This window comes from Equus przewalskii, chromosome 30 (assembly GCF_037783145.1).
Source record: "Equus przewalskii isolate Varuska chromosome 30, EquPr2, whole genome shotgun sequence".
In the NCBI taxonomy this organism is placed as follows: domain Eukaryota; kingdom Metazoa; phylum Chordata; class Mammalia; order Perissodactyla; family Equidae; genus Equus; species Equus przewalskii.
The window spans coordinates 10,375,625-10,396,107 of record NC_091860.1 but is presented as its reverse complement, the minus strand read 5'-3'; the positions used below and the strand labels follow the sequence as shown (position 1 = coordinate 10,396,107).

Below are 20,483 nucleotides of genomic sequence, written 5' to 3'. Positions count from 1 at the left end.
GTTAGCAATCTATCATGCTGTGGAATATTATTTCTCATGAAGCTCTGTTTATCACTTTCATAGTTCTGATGGAACTGAACTGTTCTTCCCCAGTAGACAGTGAGGAATCAAGTTCCTGAAGATTTAGCCATTATAAAGATAGGCTGACTGTGCTTGCATTTCAGAACTTGACTTCAGGAAGTCAAAGCTACTATCAGGCTAATGCAGAGCTTATCCCATTAAGGGAATATTAATACCTTACAATATATAATTTTAAAAAGCTCTGTTTGCAATTTTGACTTTATTGATTGAACTAGAAGCTGTTCAGAATTTGAACTTGTTATAAATGAAATTCCTGGAAGAAATAATTAAGATGATATATTACATAGACATTATTTAATGCTTTAATAAACATATGTTTAAAGATGCAGTTATCAATATTACTAATGTCTAGAATCCTGTTAAGTCAGAGGAGACCTTCAAAAATAACAACGATGGAAAAGAATGTTTAGGCTCCACAGTGTAAATTACCTCAGCACCAACCGACGCCCGACTACTTCCTCACCTGCTATCCATAAACGTGATATCTGTGAGCTGCAGTGACAAGGGGACGAGGAGCATGCTGTTGTACCCTGTTGATTATGGAGAAATGAGAGACAATGTTGTGCAAGTTAAGAGATGAATCCAAGGCTCATGAAAAGACAGATGAAGATTATTATTTTTCTCGATAAGGCAAACTTTTGAGAAAGCTGTTTCAGGTATTGACTGGTTTGTGGGAAGACTCTCATAATACGGTCCTCTGAAAGCTATTTAGCAATGTATTTGTCTTTCCACTTTTTTGAGAAAGAGGCAAATGACAACAATTGGGGCATTCTTTAAAGAAGCAGTGTTTCAGTAAGTATCTTGGGAAAGCTCTTTTTCAAAGAATTAGAATTTTAGAAGTAAAAAGGATTTTAGAGATCACGTAACCCCATTTGTTTTTACTTTTACAGGTGAGGAGACTGAGCCCCAGGGAAGCAGTGAGCATCACTTCCACTAGCTCTGGCTGCAGGGAACTGGCAGTTTAATAATAGGTGCAAATAAAAAGACCCTGAGTCATCAAGTAAAGGTTAATTTATAGTCACTCTTTACTGATCCCAACCTGGCGGGGCATCAGACTCACCTGAAAAGCTGGCTAATACCTTCCTAGATCCTCCTCAGAAACCTGTGAATGAGAGAATGTGCGGACACATTCAGAAGTCCCTATTACAAAGTCTTTATAATGCAGAAGCGCTGGTTCTTAAATACAAACTTGGGAAAAAGTAAACAGTATTTGATAAAGCTGAAACACATGTAATTCATTTTACAAGATTTTAAGAATAAAAATTAAAAATTATGCTTAGTGACTTCAGCTTTAGTCATCCAAAAAATCTGGCTGCAGGCCATTCTGGGGACCTGACACATTCCAGTGTTGTGAATGGCCCTGTCAGTAGGCGCAGAACAACTAGCAGGTTCTTTATGAAGGAAGGGAGACCACAGGAACCGAGCCTTGGAACGGGTGAGCCGCTGAGCCACACGCTCTTTCTCCCTCACTTTATTTTGGGTTATTCTTTGTTTTCTCACCTTTAAAACAGGGGGCTATCATGAGAGCAGCTGCTTATTATTTGTCTCTTTATGTAAATATCCCATTTCTCCAACAGTTCCACATGTCCTTCAAGTACAAGGACCACATTTGATGACTGCCCACATCCAGTGCTTCTTGAAAGTGCCTTGCATATTTCAGGGAGGCGGTATGGAAGTGTCTAGGAGGAACGGTTTGGGGATTATAAACCTAGATTTGAATCCACAGGCTTCTACTTTCACTTACTGTGTGCCATTTGGCAAGTTATTTAACTCTCTCTATGGCTCAATTTCCCTGTCTACAAAGGGTGTAGAGTACCGCTCATGCTGTGAAGAGTAAACAATCTTATATATGTAAAGAACTCAGCATAATGTCTGGAATGTACTATTCTTTTTACAAAACATTACAGAGTATATAACATGTGTCTGGCTAGGGCTATAGATGCTGGGGATATAACAGTGAAAATGACAGACAAAAATTCCTGTGCTCATGGATGTTTTTGTGGAGGCAAGGGGGAGATAGATAACGAACAACCAAAATAAATGATTCTTGATAGAAACAAGAGTTATAAGGAAACAAATAGGATAGTGTGGTAAAGAATGGCTAAGAGGGAGGATGGGCTGCATTAAATAGGGGTGTCAGGAAAGACCTCTCTGAAATGGTGACCCTGAGTTAAGAAATGAAGGATGAGAAGGAGATACTCATGGAACAAACTGAGGTAATCCTGTTCCAGATAGGAAATAGCAAGAACAAAGGCCATGAGACAGCAATGAGCTTCAACTGCTCTGAGAACAGAAAGAAAGTCAGTTTTGCTGGAACGTCGTAAGAAATGGGTTATGAGGTAGAAGATTAGAATAAGGTATGTAGCAGTACTCAATAAATGGTTAAAATGTTGTGGCAATAGGGAAACATGTTAAATGCTTTAAAAATTTCTACCCCTATAGTAATATGTAAGTTGTGGATGTATTTTCATGTTTTCCCTTTGGATGGCTTTATTGAAGTGTTCTTGTTTTATTTTGGCTGCCTATTTCTCTTTTCTCCTTTCAATCTTGGCCTTCCTGCCCATTTCCTCCCTTAGCTCTGGGAGCTTGGGTTTTCCAGTTTCTATGATGAGATTTCAGTCAAAGAATAAGCTATTTATAACTGCTCCATCCTTGAATGTGAATGAATAAATTGGAATATTTGAGAAGCCAGTGAGGTAGAGATAGAAAATCCAGAATTTCTTGCAAAAAATCAGATGGGTGCTTTTCTTGCTCTCTGGCTTAAACCTATAAAGTGAAACCCTTTCCAGACACACATAGCAGGACAATAAGGGGAGAGACAGAGCAGGTTAACTCGTGGGCAAGGCATTTTTCTTCTCACCAGCATGCCTGGGACGACACCCTGCAGGTCCCTGACCTCTCTCAAGCTGGTGGCTGCCAGATCTTGTCATTTGGCACTTCCTGACACATACTTTGTTGCCTTTTATGATGAGGTCTAAGATGCTGAGGTCCAGGGCTGCCGGAAAACTGCCAGGAAGAGGCACAAGGCACAGAAATGAGACTGGAAGAGGCAGAAGGGAGACCCCGAACATTTGGACGTGAATTTGGAGGAGGGAAGACTTTGCACGACAGGAAAGGAAGTATAGGCAGGAGTGTATTTCTAAGGAAGGGTATTAACAATGGAAAAATTGGGATTTGGTTTTTAGGAAATGAAATCATCACCGTTAGCTTCTCCAATATGACAAATGTGGAATTTAGCTTCTTTATATTTCATTTTTTCCTTCCCTTACTCTACTATTTTATTAATTATATTTTTAATTTTTCTATTGGTTACCTTGAGTTTTGCATCTATAAATTTTAAATAGTATCTTCTATTCTTTATTTTTCTACCTTCCTACTTCTGTTTCCCATTCCAATATTTTTAGATAATTAAATATGGTAACAGTTATATTCTGTCACTACAGGAAAAAACCCCAAAACTTCTGTGCTTTGTTCATCAGTTGCCTCTAAGAACTGAAACTTCAATAACTGAATCTGTGCCATTTTCAGGAAGTTCCAAATTTCAAGGTCCAAGGATTATCTTTTCAGATCAGTTGTTCAAAGCCATCCTACCTTTAGTGTGTGCGTGTCTGCATTGAGACTTTTCATTTATTTTCCCCCTTGGAGTTGCTAATTGCCTTTCTTTTTCACTTTAAAGAAACAAAAAGGAACCACATGTTTTACTTACATTTAAGATCATCCAACTTCTTAACAAATCATTCTATTGGTTAAAGAAAATTCACATTTTTGTGGAAGACATCCTTCTTGGAGTCCCATCCTTTGTACAAGTTGCTTTAGATCTTCTGCAGAATAACTATCATAGAAATCTTCCAAATTATTAAAATTTTGCATCCAACTGTGTGTTGGATGCTGGTCCTCTTATTTCTAGAATGCTGCTTTTTTCCTCCACCCCCCGGAACACAATTTCAAATACTTTTTCAGAAGAGATCTGTGGGAGGCAAAATTTCTAAGTCTTCCCATGTCTGAAAACGTCTATGTCTTCATGCATGATTGATTGATTGTCAGAATACAGAATTATAGGTTCAAAGTCATTTTGTCCTCAGAATTTTAAAGACATTGCTATATTGTTTTTAGCATTCATTGTTGCTGGGGAAAATTTGATGTTAACCTGATTTATTATACCTTTGTAGGTAATCTTTTCTTTTCTCCTCATGGAAACTTTTAAGATTTTTTCCTTTTTCCTTGGGGTTCTGAATATTCATGGCGATGTGCTTAGATGTGGTTCTTTTCATTCATCAACCTCACCACTTAGTTGGCCCTTTTGGACTTTTCCACTGAGAAATTTTCTTTTATGACTGTTTAAAATTATTTTCTCCTATCCATTTTCTCTTTCTTGAACTTCTACAGTAAGGTATTCAAATTTCTGGACTGATCTCTATATTTAACTTTTCTCTCATTTCCTATCTCTTTTTCTTTCTACTTTACTTTTTAGGGGATTTTCTATTTTTTTCTTCCTTTTTAAAAATTAAATTAGTTTTCATTTGGTAATCTCTTTTAATTTCCACGAGCTCTTTCTTGCTCTCAGATTCTTTTTTCCATAATTTTATGTACATTTTCTTAAATTTGACAAGATTAATTAAAATATCTTTTAACTTCTCTGTGCCCTGAATTCTTGCTGTTTCTTCCAGGCTCAGTTATTTTGCTTGTTCATACCGGTTCTTCTCCTTTATGCGGCCAGTTCTCCTTAAACGTGATCCTTGGTTACTAGTTTTAGGATGAAGGGCTAGATTAATTCATCTAGCTAGATGGCATGAATTCTTTGCGACAGGTGTGTAGGCCTAGTTCCTCACTAGACCTCTCTGTTGACTGTCAGGCTTCACTCACATTAGGATGCCTGAGAAGAAAGTTGGTAGTCTCTGGCTCCCCCTAGACCTTTACTCCAGTAGAACTAATAACCATTCTAGAAGTTTCAGCTCTTCCCAGGCATTTCTTTCCATCCCTTTACAGAACAGTTCTTGGTTTTTAGCTTGGGAATAAATGTCATTGCTGCACACAAGGGAGAGGATGTGCCGACTTGTGTAACTGTTTAGAAGGAAGTCCTTCAATTCATCACCTTGATGCCTGCCATGTTTTCCATTTCCACTCTTGATACCAATTGATGTTGAGCTTAAAATCTTTCTGGAAACTCTGCTGGAAGAGCAGTTTCCACCTCTGTTCCAGCCTTCTCCTGAGCATGTTTTGGGCTTAGCTGCCACCACTCTGGCCTATCATCAGTATGATCCCAGAGAACTGTGTCAAATTTCTGGTCAGCTACTTCTCATTCCCTCTTGCATTTATTTACTGTCATTACAGTTGGATGTGAGGGAGAAGGTAGAGAAACATATGCTCAATTCAGCAACTTAAACAAGAACTCGAACTTAGGTCTTCTGACCATCTTCTTGTCCTTATACCTAGGATATGGACATTATATTCAGCTCTTTTACTTATTAGCTGTGTGTCCTCAGGCAAGCCATTTCACCTCTTTGTGTCTCAAATTTCTTTATTATTTAGGGAGAATAATACTGACCACATACAGTTGCAATATAAATTGGGGGGAGTATCAGTCACATGCAGTTTCAGTGAGGATGTTTTAAGGGTGTCTAGCATAATGTCTTGACACATAATGACCACACAATAAATGATAACTTAAAATACAGGGTTCAATGCGTACAAGTAAACTCTTCATTCAGTTTGCATCTTGGGCATCTAACCAAAGCTCCTTATTTTAAATTCTAATGGGAACATTTTTTATTTACTTTATGGTCTTATTTACTGCTATTATTTTTGGATCATAAGTGTCCATTGGCACAAGCTACGTATCTTTCTCTGAAAAATTACTATGAACAGCTTTGTTTTTATTGTTTAATATATTGAGGTCTAGAGAAAACAACATTTAGAATCAAAAAATGGTGCAGATTATCAATTGGGTAATTTAACTTGAAGAGCTACATAAATAAGAGCCAACAGAAAAAAAAGAAATTTAATAATTTAAGAAATTATTAACAAAAAAGATATTTTCACTTAGAAATTGTAGGCAACCACTAGCATAAATGGCATATTTAGTTAAATCACGAGGAAACTCAAGATATGACTTCATTATTATATATTTTAAAGACAGATTGCAGTGTTCATATTAGACATTTATTTTCTCTGACAGAATATACTTTGTTCTTATTTTTTCTTCCCTAGCAATTAAAAAAAATATGACTTTGGACATATTATATAACTTCTCTGAACCTTATTTTCCTCATCTATAAAATAAGAAAAGTACTTCCTCTTTTATAGGATTGTTATTTGAATAAAATTAGTGAATGGAGGTGATAATATAGGTGATCTCTGTTCTGGGTTTCCTGACAAGGGATTGTCCCACCCAATTCAGAAATGGTCATAATTCAAAGAAGTGATATAAGGAACATGTGGATGTGTTGGATAAAATAAATTGTCCTCTTATTATTTAAAAATGAGATAAAATGTAGCTCAAAATTATTTCAGTGAAAGAAAACCACAAAATGAGACATTAGTCAGCTACCTCTGCAAAAGCAAGAGCCTTAACGTATATTTTTCAGGGGAACAATCAGCTATTATCAAACTTTAAACCCTAGTGATTTTAAGAGATGTGCTGCACTTTAAAAAAGTATGTCTCAGGAGGCCCACAGTACAAAGATCGTATTTGCGGAAAAACATACCCTTCCTGATTGAGCTTACCTCATTTTATATTTACTGGTTCTCTTTTTATCAAACTTGAGTTATATTTTCCACAAAAAAATGTACTGACCTTCCCAAGGAAGGTGTGACCTGATCGCCAAAAAGACTTCCAAGAACAAGAAGCCAGACAGATGGAAGACTGTCGTTTGTCACTATGTAAAGTTTTGGCAAGCTTCTCTGGACATGTCTGCTGCAAAGCAGTGTGGGGGAGGAGAGCATTTTCTTGCTTTAAGACAGACTGTTGTCAGATTCTTCTAGCTGTTCTAGAGGGGATCAGACTGTGTTCTTGATTCTCTTGTACTTCTTGTAGTCATGGGCTTGAGCTAAACAATAGCGATGCTGAATGTTTTTGTGGGCAATGTTTCCTGAGCATGAGAGGCCCCAGGTGAGGAAGTTACCCAGAGATGACTTAAGTCACTGAAATATGAATCTAGAATCTTCTACAGTTAGACGGTAACAGAAAGGAAACTGTTCTCCCACCCTTTAAGAAAATTCTCTTCTCTTTTCCTTGGTCCCAACCCATTTGCAACCAACCTGTGAAGTGTGCTCTTCTGTTCATACTCTGTGTGCAAAGAATTTTAGTTAAATATTGTTATATATCTCATTATTTGGCTTATTGTTATTCACACAACTCCGTTCAAAAAAATCTCTTCATGTTGCTATATATACAACCTGTCCATTCCCCACCACTACACAGTACCCTAAGGAACCTGTCCAGTCCCAGGGATGGGCACCCAGGTTGTCTTTAATTCCTTTCCATTACAATAACTCTGTGGTAAGTTTAGATGCCCCTTTATGAGTGAGAATTTCTCTGAAAGATAAACCCCAAAGTAGGATTTCGGGGTCACAGGGAGGGGTAAATGTAATTTTACGAAACACTGCAAGATTGCTCTCTGGACAGTCTGCATCAGTCTACACACACACCAGCAAGACGTAAGGGCTCCTATCGCCCCACATTCCTGCCAACACTTCGCATTATACAGCTAATTTTTCGCCAGTTTAATAAATGTAAAGTGATATCTCACTATTGTTTTAAGTTGCATTTCTCTGATTACCAATGAGCTTGAGCATTTCTCCATGTGCTTCTAAGCCTTAAATTGGGTTTACTTTTCTATAAACTGCTTGTTTATATCCTTTGCCCATTTTCTATTATGATTCCTACAGTTTTATTGCATTGCAAGAGACCTTGGAATATTCTAGATATTAGTTCCTTATCAACTTTAAACATTGCAATATCACACAATCTGTCATCTTTCAGTTAACTTTGTCCATAATCTTTTCCCTTGAACAGAATTTTAAAAAATTTCTGATGTTACTTAATCAAAATATTGCCTTACAGTTTACGCTTTTGGGTTTCATTTAAGAAGACTTTCAATACCTTGTCACAAAAATATTCCTTATGTTATCAACTACTAACTTTGGAGTTTCTGCTTTCACAGTCAAGTCTTTAACATCTGGAGTTCACCTTTGTACATGGTATTGGGTAGGGATCCAGTTATTATTTTCATCCATCTAGTGAGCCAGGTTCCCAACACTATCATCCTTTCTCACACCTAAGTTCCTTACATGCATACGTATGTCTGTGAGCTCTCTATTTTGTTTCACTGCTTCCCATGTCTGTTTTCCTGTCAATACTATTATGTTTTATTGCCATGGTTGGGTAGTATGTTTTAATATTTGCTTGGGCAAGGCCTACCTCTTTTCCTTTTTTTACAGTTGACTTTTACAATTCTACTTAAAGTAAGCTAAAATGTTTTTCAAAAATCCATATAGAATTTTGATTGGTTCCACATTACATTTATAGCTCCCTTTGATGAGAATTGACATTTTTAATAGAGTAAATTATTCCCTCTCAGAACACGGGATGTTGCTCTATTTCTTCAGATCATCTATATTGTCCTTCATTAGTTTCAAAATTTCTCCATAGAGGTTTTGTGCATTTTTTTCTTAAGATTGGCACCTGAGCTAAACAACTGTTGCCAACCTTCCTTTATTTTTCTTCTTTTTCTCCCTAAAGCTGCCCAGTACATAGTTGTGTACTCTAGTTGTGAGTGCCTCTGGTTGTGCTGTGAGGGACGCCACCTCACCCTGGGCTGATGACTGGTGCCATGTCCGCGCCCAGGATTCAAACCAGCAAAACCCTGGGCTGCTGAAGAGGAGCACACGAACTTAACCACTCAGCCATGGGGCCAGACCCTGTGCATTCTTGATTAAGTTAACTACCAGAGAATTTATGGGTTCTGTTGCTATTTTAAAGGCATCTTTTTACTTGTAATTTTTTCTTGGAGATTGCTAGTGGAGAGAAATGCTACTGATTTTTGTACATTGATCTAGTACCCATCAGCCTTGCTGAACTTTCTTATTGTTCTCATGTTTGTTGATTTTATTGCTAGATAAATGATTATATCGTCTACAAATATTGACAGTTTAATCTCTTCTCTTCTGATCTTTACATCTCATTTCTTTTTTTTTTCTTGTAGATTTAGTCAGGACTTTTAGTGCTACATTAAACCGTTTCAGTGTTAGTAAGCTTTCTCATCCTAAGGGGAAAATCTTAAAGGAAACATTTCTCCTTTAAGTATAATGCTGACAGACGCTAACTTTACCAAGTTAAGAAAAGTTTCCTTCTTTTTCTAGTTTGCCATTAAAAAATAAATTAGGTGTTGGAACTCTGTAAAATGCGTTTTTACAGTGATTAAAATAACCATACAATTTTTCTCACTTTTTTCTATTAATGCTGTGAATTTCATTAATATATTTTCTGATGTTAAAACATCCTTTCAATCCTGAAATATAGTCCAGTGGATCATGATGTATTTAATTATTTTAATATATGTTAACATTGTTTAGCTAATATTTTGTTAGGATTCTTGGATCTATATGGATAATTAAAATGGGACATGTCTTTTTGTATTGTCCTCATGTGGTTTGGAATCAAAATCACATAAATTGAATTCGCTAGTCTCTGTTCTTTTTCGGTTTTGAAAACTGGTAGAAATACAGGAACTAAATTTTCATTAAAAGTTTGGCAGCAATTATGTACAAAACCAGGTAGGCCTGAAGCTTTCCTAGGAAGTGAATGATTTAAATTTTTTATGCTTATTGTCCCCTTCAAGTTTTCTGTTTCCTCTTGGGGCAAATTTGGCATTTTATATTTTTTATCAATTTATCCTTTTCCTGTAGGTTTTAAAAGTTTGTTAGAAAAGAATCATAATACTGTTTTTAAACATTCCTTTGTATCTTTTCATTCTGTGTATTGTTTATTTGCAAATTTTCTGTTTATTTGCATATTTTCTCTTTAATTCTTGAGGTCTCGCTTATGTATTTTTTCAAAGAACTAGTTTTTTTACAATTAAAAAGTTTTTAACTAATTTGAAATAATTTTAGACTTTCAGATGATTAGCAAAGACAGTACAGAAAATTCCCATATGCCCTTCACCTAGCTTCTTGTAACTTAACATCTTACATAACCATTGTGAAATTATCAAAACTAAGAAACTAATATTAGTACTACACTATTAACTAAACTACAGATTTTATTCAGATTTCCTTAGTTTTTCCATTAATGTCCTATTTTTCTTCCAGAATCCAAAACAGGGGACATACGTTATAGGCTGAATTGTGTTTCCTCAAAATTCATATATTTAAGTCCTAACACCCAGTATGTTAGAATATGGACTGTTTTTGGAGACAGGATCTTTGAAGAGGTAATTAAGTTAAAATGAGGTCATTAGGGTGAGGCCTACCAATATGAGTGGTGTCCTTCTAAGAAGAAGTTAGGAACAGACACACACAAAGGGAAGACCTTTGTGAGTACACAGGAAGAAGATGGCCATCTGCAAGCCAAGGAGAAAGGCCACAGAAGAAACCAATATTACTGACACCCTGATCGCAAACTTCTAACCTCCAGAAACATGAGAAAATTCATTTTTGTTATTTAAACCACCCAGTCTGTGGTATTTTGTTATGGTAGCTCTAACAAACCAGTAGTCATGTGTTACATAATTAAGTTTCAGTCAACCACAAACCGTAGATACGCCAGTATATAAGATTAGTATCATATAACCTAGGTGTGTAGTAGGCTATACAATCCAGGTTTGTGTAAGTATACTCTGTGATGTTCAAACAATGAGGAAATCACCTAATGATGCATTTAGTAGAATGTATCCCCATCGTTAAGTGACACATGACCGTATACCCTTTGGTTGTCACGTTTCCTCAGTCTCCTCCACTCTGTGATAGTTTCTCAGTCTTTCCTCGTCTTTCAGAGATATTCTCTTATGTTACCAACTATTGGTTAACACTTTTAAACAGTACTGGTCAAGTATTTTGTTCAATGTCCCTCGTTTTGGATTTGTCTGATAGTTTCTCATGATTAGACTGAGGTTATGGACTTTGGGGAAGAATACAACAGAGGGCACCTGCCCTTCTCATTGCATCATATCACAGAGTACAAAGTACCAACATTTTATTACTGGTGATGTTAACTTTGATCACTTAGTTGATGGGGTGTTTGCCAGGTTTCTCTAAAGGTACTATTTTTCTCTTTCCATACTTTATTCTAAGTGAGTCACTAAGTTAAGTCCACACTCAAGGGGAGGTAAAGTAACTTCCTGTTCCTAGAGGGAGGACTATCAAAGAATTTTGGACATATGTTAAAACCAGTAATGAATAAAATTTTGGGGGAGATACTTTGAGATTATTCAAATATCCTGTTTCTTCTTAAATTGTTTTCCACTAATTTTAGGATTTATCAGCAAGTCTTGCCCACAACAACTGTTAATGTGGGGTTCGGATGATGATTCTCTATTTCTGATTCCTTCTAAATTTATGCGTTGAAATTTTTCTGTAACAACGAGTTGTTCCTTCTTCCCACTTATTTAATCATTTATTTATATGTGTATGGACCTATGGATATTTAACTTTTGGGTTGAATCCAATATTATCATTATTTATTTTGTTGCTCAAATTGCTCTAACTTTGGCAATTGGGAACTCTCTTAAGTTGGCTTGTGTATCCTTCTGACATGCCCTTGTCCTTATTTTCTGAAGATGATGCTTTACGAGTATCTTGTATTTTCCCTGCCTGGGCCTAGGATCAGTCATTTCTCTAAGGAACCCTTATTTATTCTACTGGTGAATGGCTATTTAGAAACCAAGAAATGGGTGCTAGGGGTGATGGCAAAGAACAAATTTTTGGTTTTGTTTTTTTCCTCCATTGTGTTGTTCTTCTTCACTTCACTGACTTCTGCTTCTATCTTTGCTATCCATTCATTCTGAATCTTTGTATTTTCTCTGGTGCTTCTTCACTTCCACTTTCTTGAATTAAATAATTAGGTTTATAAAAATAGTTTCTTGTTTTCTGATAAACGTACAGTATTTAAAAAAACAAATTTCCTAATTTTATCTATGTTCTACAAATTTTTTTACTTGTAGTGTTTTCACTGTCATTCAATTCTAAGTAGTAACTTCCTTTCAAATTACTGCAAAACCTAGGGGAATAAAACAAACATTTTATTTTTCTCACAATTCTGTGGGCACAAATTTGGGGAGAGTTTGGCTGTGCACTTTGTTTCTGATGTATGTAGTATCAGCTGAGGTGGCTGGATCCAGAGGATCCAGTTCTAAGATGGCTTCTTCATTCATATATCTGCCAACTGGGCTGAGATATTTGGAATAGCTGAGGGATGTATGGGCACTGCTTGGTAAACTCTCTTTCCACATTCACTCCACCTGACATCTTGCATTTCCTCACAGCAGGATAATCTCAGGGTAGTTGGGCTTCTCATATGAAAAATATACTTATCCTCCTCACAAGTCCCCCACCTCAAAGCCTCATCTCCTTGTGGGATTGTCTTGAAGTTAGGATTTAGCCATCTGAATGAGGTCCAGATGAGCGTGAGTCTCCACGTGCATAGTTCCTCAAGTATATTACCTCTCAATCTGAAGACCTGTAAAGAAACATTATCTGTCCCCACCCCCATTATCCTCCCAACATACAATTGTGGTAAAGGCATAGGAAGCTACAATAACACTCCAATTCACAAAGCAGGGGAACAGGATACACATAACAGTTACTAGTCCATGGCAATTCTGAAATCCACTTGAGTGCATATCACCAATTCCTTGATTAGGATCCAGTCCTGCTCCCTACGAATAATTCTCTGAAAATCCTGGCTTTACCCTCTGGGCTCTTGGTTTTGTCCTCTGAAAGGTCCTACCTTTCCCCTAAGAAACTGACTATGTTTGCAACTGAGTAGCCTTCTCAGCCTGCTTCTTGCCCATAGAAGGGTAGAGGGGAGGGGGGTCTTTATTTTGTACTGTTTCTTTCCTTCTTAATTCAAGATGATAGTGCTCCTACCTATGTTATTCATTTAAAAATGCTGTGGGTTTTCTATGAATCTTACTGGATTTCACTCTTTTAGACAGAAGCCACATCTACAAATCTCTTTATAATAGACAGTTTTCTATCTTGGGCCTTGTCGCTACTGTGCAGTAAAACCCTGAGAATCACAGAATCTCTATTGTTTGACAGAGTCTATGAGGCATACTCAGAAGACCAGTAGAAATCCTTTGGTTTAGTGGGAAGTTTCTAAGAAATTCTGTCTTAGATCTTTCTGAAGTCTTAGCAAAGGATTTTACAGACCAACCCTCAGGTGATTCTTTGCCCTGGAGCCACTTCATATTCCAAGAATTTTTTGCTAGAAGAGACTGAGGATGTGCCACAGTTTTATTTTCAAATCCTGGCTCTTTTAATACGTCCTCTAAATTTTGGTCAAAAACTAAGCAGCTCCATAGCAATATTATTCAAAGAGCCAAAAGGTGAAAGCAACTCAAGTGTCCATAAACAACTGAATGAAAAAACAAAATATGTTATACATACCTTAAAAAGGAAAAGAATTCTGACACATGCTACAATGTGGATGAACCTTCAGGACCTTATGCTAAGTGAAATAAGCCAGACACAAAAGGACAAACATTATATGATTAAACTTATATGAGGCACCTAGAGTAGTCAAATTCTTAGAGACAGAAAATAGAATGGTGGTTCTCATCCAGGAGCAGGGCAGAGGGGAGAATGAGAAATTGTTGTTTAATGGGTATAGAGTTGCAGTTTTGCAAGATGAAGGAGGCCTGGAGATTGCTTGCACAACAACGTGAGCGTACTTAACACTACTGAGCCGTATACTTTAAGATAGTAGATTTTGTTATGTAGATTCTACCGCAGTTAAAAATTTGAAAAAGCCAAAACAAAACAGCTTCTTCTTTAGCTCATGCCTTTCTTTTTGTATTTTATCATAGACAGCTAGAAATAGTCAGGTAGTACTCTCTGCATTTTGCCTAGAAACTTCCTTAGCCAGATCCACAAGTTCATTTGTTCACAGGTGACAGCGTTGCCAGACTTCCCATCTACTCCAGAATAAAGGTTCCTTTTGCTTCTGCTTCAATGCATTTTCCTCATTGTCCTTTAAGACTCACAAACATATTTCTGCTTTTATTAACCATCTCTTTGGGACCCTTCTAGCTTCTGCCTCTGTCTGGTCCCAAAGCCAGTGCCACATGTTTTAGGTTTTTGATATGACAGCAAGCAACCCCTAGACACCAGATTCTGTTCTTGTTATCTATTGTTAGGAGTAGATGACTAATGGCAGCTGGTCTATGACAGCATCTGTCAACTCTTTATTTCAGCAGAACTTCTGCCCTGGAATGCCATCAATATTGACTATATGGGCTGTTGCTGTCAATTCTTTGTAGTGATGGAGCAGGAAATTACTATCTAAGATAACATGGTGAGGGTGCAAAAGCAGAATTTCAAAACTTTCTTTCAGCCTATCTAGTCTTTCTTTTCATCCATTTACCCATGGCAGTTTAAGACAGTTTTCAGTTTGCTTGGATATTCTCTCTTTCTCTTTTTTGATCATTGTTAGTTTAAATACACCTTGCTTCTCTCTACCATCTGCAGTTTCTTCAAAGTTGATAATGGGAGTGGGCTGATTTAGGAGCTAAGGGAAAATGTTATAAAGACAGGGGCGATGGAAATTTTCATCTGGTGGGAAAAATGGTTCATTAAAATTATAATACAGTGTGTTAAGTGCTATGAAGAACGTAAACACAGTGTGTTATGGGGAAATTAGGGAGGTGGTTTCTAAATCAGACATGGAGCTCACGGAAAGTTTTAGAAAGGAGTCAAGTAGAAGTTATAATAGGTAAAGCACAGTTTAGGAAATGGAATTTCAGGTTATAAAGGCATCTATACAGGTATGGTTTTGTGAGACAGCACAAACTTTTTGGGACTCCACATATAATTCTGAAAGGACTGGAACAAAGAATCTGTGCAGGAAAGTAGTTGGAAAAGTTAGAAATAGGAGGAGCCTGAATACAATGTTATACCAAGGAGCTTAGATTTTTATTCTTTAGGAGAGCAGGAAGTATTAGTTTTGAGCAGGGAATTGTCAGGATCAGATTTCCACGTTTCAAAGAAAGCAGTGCATGATGCTTAAGCCCTAGGGCCCCTTGCTTGTATGGGAACCTTCTCAAGTCCTGGAACGGGCATTAGCAATGAGTTCTGTGGTCAACTGTTTCTTGTAAAATTTGCAAAAGGAAGATATTTTAACTGCAACGGTCTCTCTCTACTTTAACTTGCCTCCATTACACTTTCCCTAGGCGGTGGGCATTTTTGGAAACCAGCTAAGGGAAAATTCAGGATTATTAGCCTGTGGTTACTAACACATAATAAAGTGGTTTGTAGTCACATCTGTGTATAGCTAAGTTATTGCTAGCCATCCTGGTATAGAAACGGGTTCTGGTAATAACCTTACCACCCACGCAGCAGTTATAATACAAAGATGGATGGCCAAAGGTGATGCTGTGGTGTAAATGCGTATTCACGATTTTGTATGTTTCTTAAAGGACCCTAAACCATATAAACTTCAGGACCTACAAACCAGGATCTTTACCTGGACCAATGCCAGACAGGGCCAAATTTAGGAAGCGATTATTGAAAATGTTGAGCCCCATGAGAGATGAAGGCCTGAACCAAGGCAGTGGTCACAGAAATGGAGGGGAAAGGTCTAGACGCAAGAAGCGCGCAGGGAATACACTCTAGGGAACTTGGCAATTGTTTTGATTTGGGGGGTGAATTTTAAAACAAACAGGTTGCCGCCTTGGATAATTGGGAGGATGGAGGCCCATCACAGAGAGAGAACAATAGGAGAACTGCAAGTTTGGGAGGAGGATGAATCCCGTTTGGGGCTTGTTGCGTTTCAGGTGTTAGAGGGATAAGTAGAGGAAAACGCTGGTCCGCAGCTCGGTTACACACCCAGGTATTTGGGGGATATTACCTGTTACATTTTCCATTCTCTGGAGGCCACTTACCAGGCAGCTTTTGGCGCTCGCTTTCTCGTCCTCAGGCCATGAAACAGCAGCCACCTCCCCGCGCTCACAGCTTCGTAGTGGCGCCCGCTCACCGGACGTGGGAGCAGCACTCCCGCCCCAAGGGGCGCGCGCTCAGGGGACGCAGGGCGCAGGCGCGCGGGGCTCTCAGCCTGGCCCAACTTCCGCCCGCGCGTCGCGGGTCCTGGGCTTTCCAGTCTATGCTCGCTTTTTGCAGGATAGTTTTCCCCGCAAAGAGACCGTCTCTTCCCATTTAATCTCCCAAACTTTCACTTCCCCCGCAGGAAGTCAACGGTGCCTTCCCGAGGGTTTTGTTGGTCTCCAGGCGCCCAGGCAGAGGCGCTGATGAAGATGAGTCAGCGCTGATTTCCCAGCTGGTAGACGCACTTGGCTCATTACCTCTGGTGGTTTTGCACAAAGCCCAGAAAGCTTCGTGAACTGAGTTCAAAGTCTGCGGTGACTTTTTGGTCCCCATATGTGAACCTCGAATTAATGGGAAAACTCCCAGAGATTAAGATACCAATTTCTTGAGCCAGTTTTCTTATGGAAGGGACCAGAGTAATTGCAGCCTCCTGGCGTCCCAAATTAGCCCATGGCCCTGGGTGAACTGGGAGATTTTGAGACTTCCACAATCTTGCAATGAACTCTTTCGGTGTAGCAGGATAGTTGAGGAAAAGTTGATCTCATTATTACTAACAATTGTGGAACAAATAGAAATGCATGTTTTTATTAGTTTACCACTTACAAATACATTCTAAATAAGATGTTCATGGAGGAATACCAAAATGTAGTGGACAAGAGTAGTCCAGTGGGAAATTTTATGTCACTGAAGAAGATGACTGGTAATTTAGAGTGTGAATACGAAACTGCTGTAATTATACCTTGAATTGTTGATTGAGTTAGAAATCTCACTTCAATGAGGCTTATCCTGACTACCTTTAAAGGAAAGTTTAACCTACACTTCTACTCCCATACCCCTTACCTGCTTGAAGTTTTTTTCTCCTTAGCACTTTTTACTTTGTAATGTATGGTATAATTTACTTATTTATTATAGCCATCGTTTATTATTTGTCTGTCTCGCACTAGAGTTAAGCTCCATGAGGCAGGATTTTTTTTCTTCCTTACTAATGTATCTCAAAGGCTAAGAACAATTTTGGCCCATAATAGGCACTCAATAAATATTTACTGAATGAATGAAAGAATGAATATGTTATTTTCCAAAGAGCAGGAAGTGGAGCCTGAGTGGCCTTGCATGATTGGCATAACCTATGAGGAACATAGTTCTATTGAAAGCCCTGGTAGTGAAGGCAGTCAACAAGTCAACAAATATTTCTTGGATTCCTAGTATATCCCAAATGACAGCTTTCCAAATTCCTCAGAATTTAGCATCTATTCTCCGTTAAACATTCTGATACTTTTTAAAACATCTTTCATCTTTTGGTATTCCTTGAGGGGCAAGACCTGTGTGATTCACCCAGATAGCATCTCTTATGGTCATAGGTACAGACCAGACAATAAGTATTTGTTGAAAGGGCAAAGGAGTGAAGTGGGTTAGGGCATTAAGATACCTGGGAATCCAGTTATTTTTCACATGAACATTTGTTTTATGAAGTTATCGTCCACAATAGTAGCATTTTGCAATCCTCCTCTGAAGGATTTGCAAGTTTTCTGTGAAAATTTTGGGGTTTGCAATCTGAAAAATTAATTTACACGTATGCAGAGTTACCTAGATAACCAAATACTGACAGACGGTTTTGGTGTCCTTGTTTGGTTTGTGTCTCTTCTGAGCATTTTAGCACTACATAGTATAGTGCTTTATTGCAAGTTAATAGGAAAAGAACAGAGGCAGCATAAAAATGTAAGTGATTTATTCACCCCAAATGACATGAATCCACTCTGCCAGGAGATTATACAGTCGTTTAAAAGGAGAAAAGAGATGAGAGAAATAAGTCATAACATGTGGTAAAATGGGCTCACTGATCTGCAATAGGTACCATATTCCTGTGCTGAGAGGTGATTTAGTTTGGCAAAGCATAATCGTTGATATTTTCAAATTAAGACTTAATTTAAGTTTTGTTGGATTTATAGTTTTGTTTGCATTTATTTTGTAATTTTGTGTGGGTTTTTTTTGTAGCTACGAGAGCTGTGATATAAGGAACCTACCTTTGTGTTTGTACATATTTAATAATATCCTAATGGAAATAGTTTTAGTTGGGGACATGAAGCCTTGAAAATGTGTTTTTACTTTTAGGGGGTTTTTTTGGAGTGTTTATACTTTACTCAAGTTTGTGAAAGATGACATTGCAAAGCTTCAGGCCTTAGGGCCCAGGACGCAGAATATTTATGTCAGTAAAGTCCGGGTGTGACAATTCAGTGCAGGACAGATGTTTCTGCTGCTTCTGCTGCTAGTTGTGCTGGTGGTGATGGAAAATAGGAGAGTGGGATCTTAGGAAAATGTAGGAAGCTTGCTTGGAGAAAATGGAGGAATTTTAGATAAAGTTGGAGCTCTTTCTGCAGTTGTGCTTTTGGCTCTCAATTTGTGAGTTCTCTGTCTTAGAAACTTTTCTCAAGTGGTTAAGTGAAATGCAGTGTTTTTATTTCCAGATTTAAAAGAAAACACTAATCAGCATTTCTGTAGATGATGCAAAACTCTGTTCTGTGTGGAACACTGGGAGACCTGAAGAGCTCTTTAAAGTCATTGCAGTTCAGAGGAAAGAGATGCTTGTTTTCTGATGCTGTCCTCTCCCCATGACCTTCCCCCAACCTCCCCATCCTGGCCCTGCAGTGGGAACTACAAGTAGAAAGAAATAAGATGAGGACTTTGTTTTGGTTTACTTTAATAGAAAGGGTACTGGAAGCAGGTGTTACTTAAGTCAACTTTGCTACCGTGTCCAGAGAAATACTGTCTGCAGTTCAGTCAATCGACAAATATTTATTAAGCACGTACTATGTGTAAGGCATTGTATGGGGAGCTGAAGACAGTGAACAATAGAGAGTCCCTGCCTTTGTAAAACTAACACTTGTTGATTCTGTTCTATTGTGTCTTTATCTTCACTTGGTACACTTTAGTTACATATGGGTGGTTAATTGGAAAACTTTTAATGCATTTTTTATGCTGATTTGTATGGTCTCCAGGATAGAATACAGAGTTAGAAATTGTAAAGGCTTGGATTAATTTGTTCTTTTTATCTCTCTCTGTTTTTAAGGGGTGTTATGAAAGTTGACATAAATCTTCAGAAAGTCGACATTGACCAATGTTCAAATGATGGCTGGTTTTCAGGAACTCACAAATGTCACCTTAACAATTCAGAGGTAAGAACATGAAAATAAAGTCCTCTGAAATCTGAAGCTCAGAAATGTATTACTTTTGAATATGTTGTATTTGTGGGGAATAAGTGAACAAGAGGCATGTTGCTGGGGGAAAAAAGTCTCCTATGTAGGTCTGAATGTTGCCAAATGAACTGAAAGAGGAGTAGAAAGTGAAATGTGCGCAGAATTGCTGTTCATTTGGAGACTAAGAGAAGGCTGAAACTAAAATTATGTCTGAAGTTTGGCTCTAGTCAAAGGCTGATCCTGTTCTTTAAAAAATGGGCTGGAAATTAAAATCGCCGTGAAGTGAGAAACCAGTCCCAGGAGGGGTCAACCAGATCATACACATTTTTATGGAATATGATGCCTGTTGAAACATTGATGGTATTAATTCAGACACACTGCCATCTGCTAGAAAAGCAATAGAGAAAGTATGGCAGGGAAATTTTGGAAACAAGGAGAAAACTGTTTATGGGGACCTGGAAGGGAAATCTGGATACTTGTGTGTATTTCCAATTTTTGATTCCTATACATGCTATATTTCAAGAGGCGATGGTTGGTAAGGAACAGGCATATAGATCATACTTCTGGATATAAGACTGTCACTTATCTTTTGTAGTTTCACAGAGAAAGTGTGATGACATCCTGATTTCATTTTCAGTAATCTATCTGTGAGGTCCTAAAATGTTGTGAAACTAGTGTAAAATAGTTCCTGATCTTAAAGACTAGGGCTATCCCAACTTAGAGTCTATGAATTTGTGAGGCAAGTCAGCTTGATTTATTTAAAATAAAGGGGACATTCCTATCAACATAGTAATCTACATATTCAATTTGAATTTTTGCCTTTGTGGAAAGATGGTTTTACATAGCGCAATTTTAAGGTAAGGAATTTTAAATCAGAAGGAAATTTAACAAGCACTTATTTGTGTCATTACACAAACAAAAGAGTGCACAGATACATGCATGTACATGTGTGTA

At 37.8% G+C, this 20,483-nt stretch overlaps 1 protein-coding gene and 1 long non-coding RNA gene across 3 annotated transcripts in view; one reads left to right on the top strand and one right to left on the bottom strand.

Annotated features, from left to right (window-relative positions):
* The window catches only part of LOC103552650 (uncharacterized), a 36,037-nt gene extending 19,727 nt beyond the window's left edge, over positions 1-16,310 (bottom strand). The window contains exons 1-3 of the long non-coding RNA XR_545293.2: positions 16,179-16,310; positions 1,142-1,183; positions 545-611 (exon numbers count right to left, since the gene is read on the bottom strand). This is a non-coding gene — a long non-coding RNA (uncharacterized lncRNA). The remainder of the gene's footprint in view (positions 1-544; positions 612-1,141; positions 1,184-16,178) is intronic.
* The window catches only part of GPR158 (G protein-coupled receptor 158), a 404,908-nt gene that overhangs the window by 64,861 nt on the left and 319,564 nt on the right, over positions 1-20,483 (top strand). For both annotated transcript variants that reach the window (XM_070601533.1, XM_008522783.2), the window contains one exon: positions 19,403-19,508. In XM_070601533.1, coding sequence (XP_070457634.1) covers positions 19,403-19,508 — 106 coding nt within the window. The remainder of the gene's footprint in view (positions 1-19,402; positions 19,509-20,483) is intronic.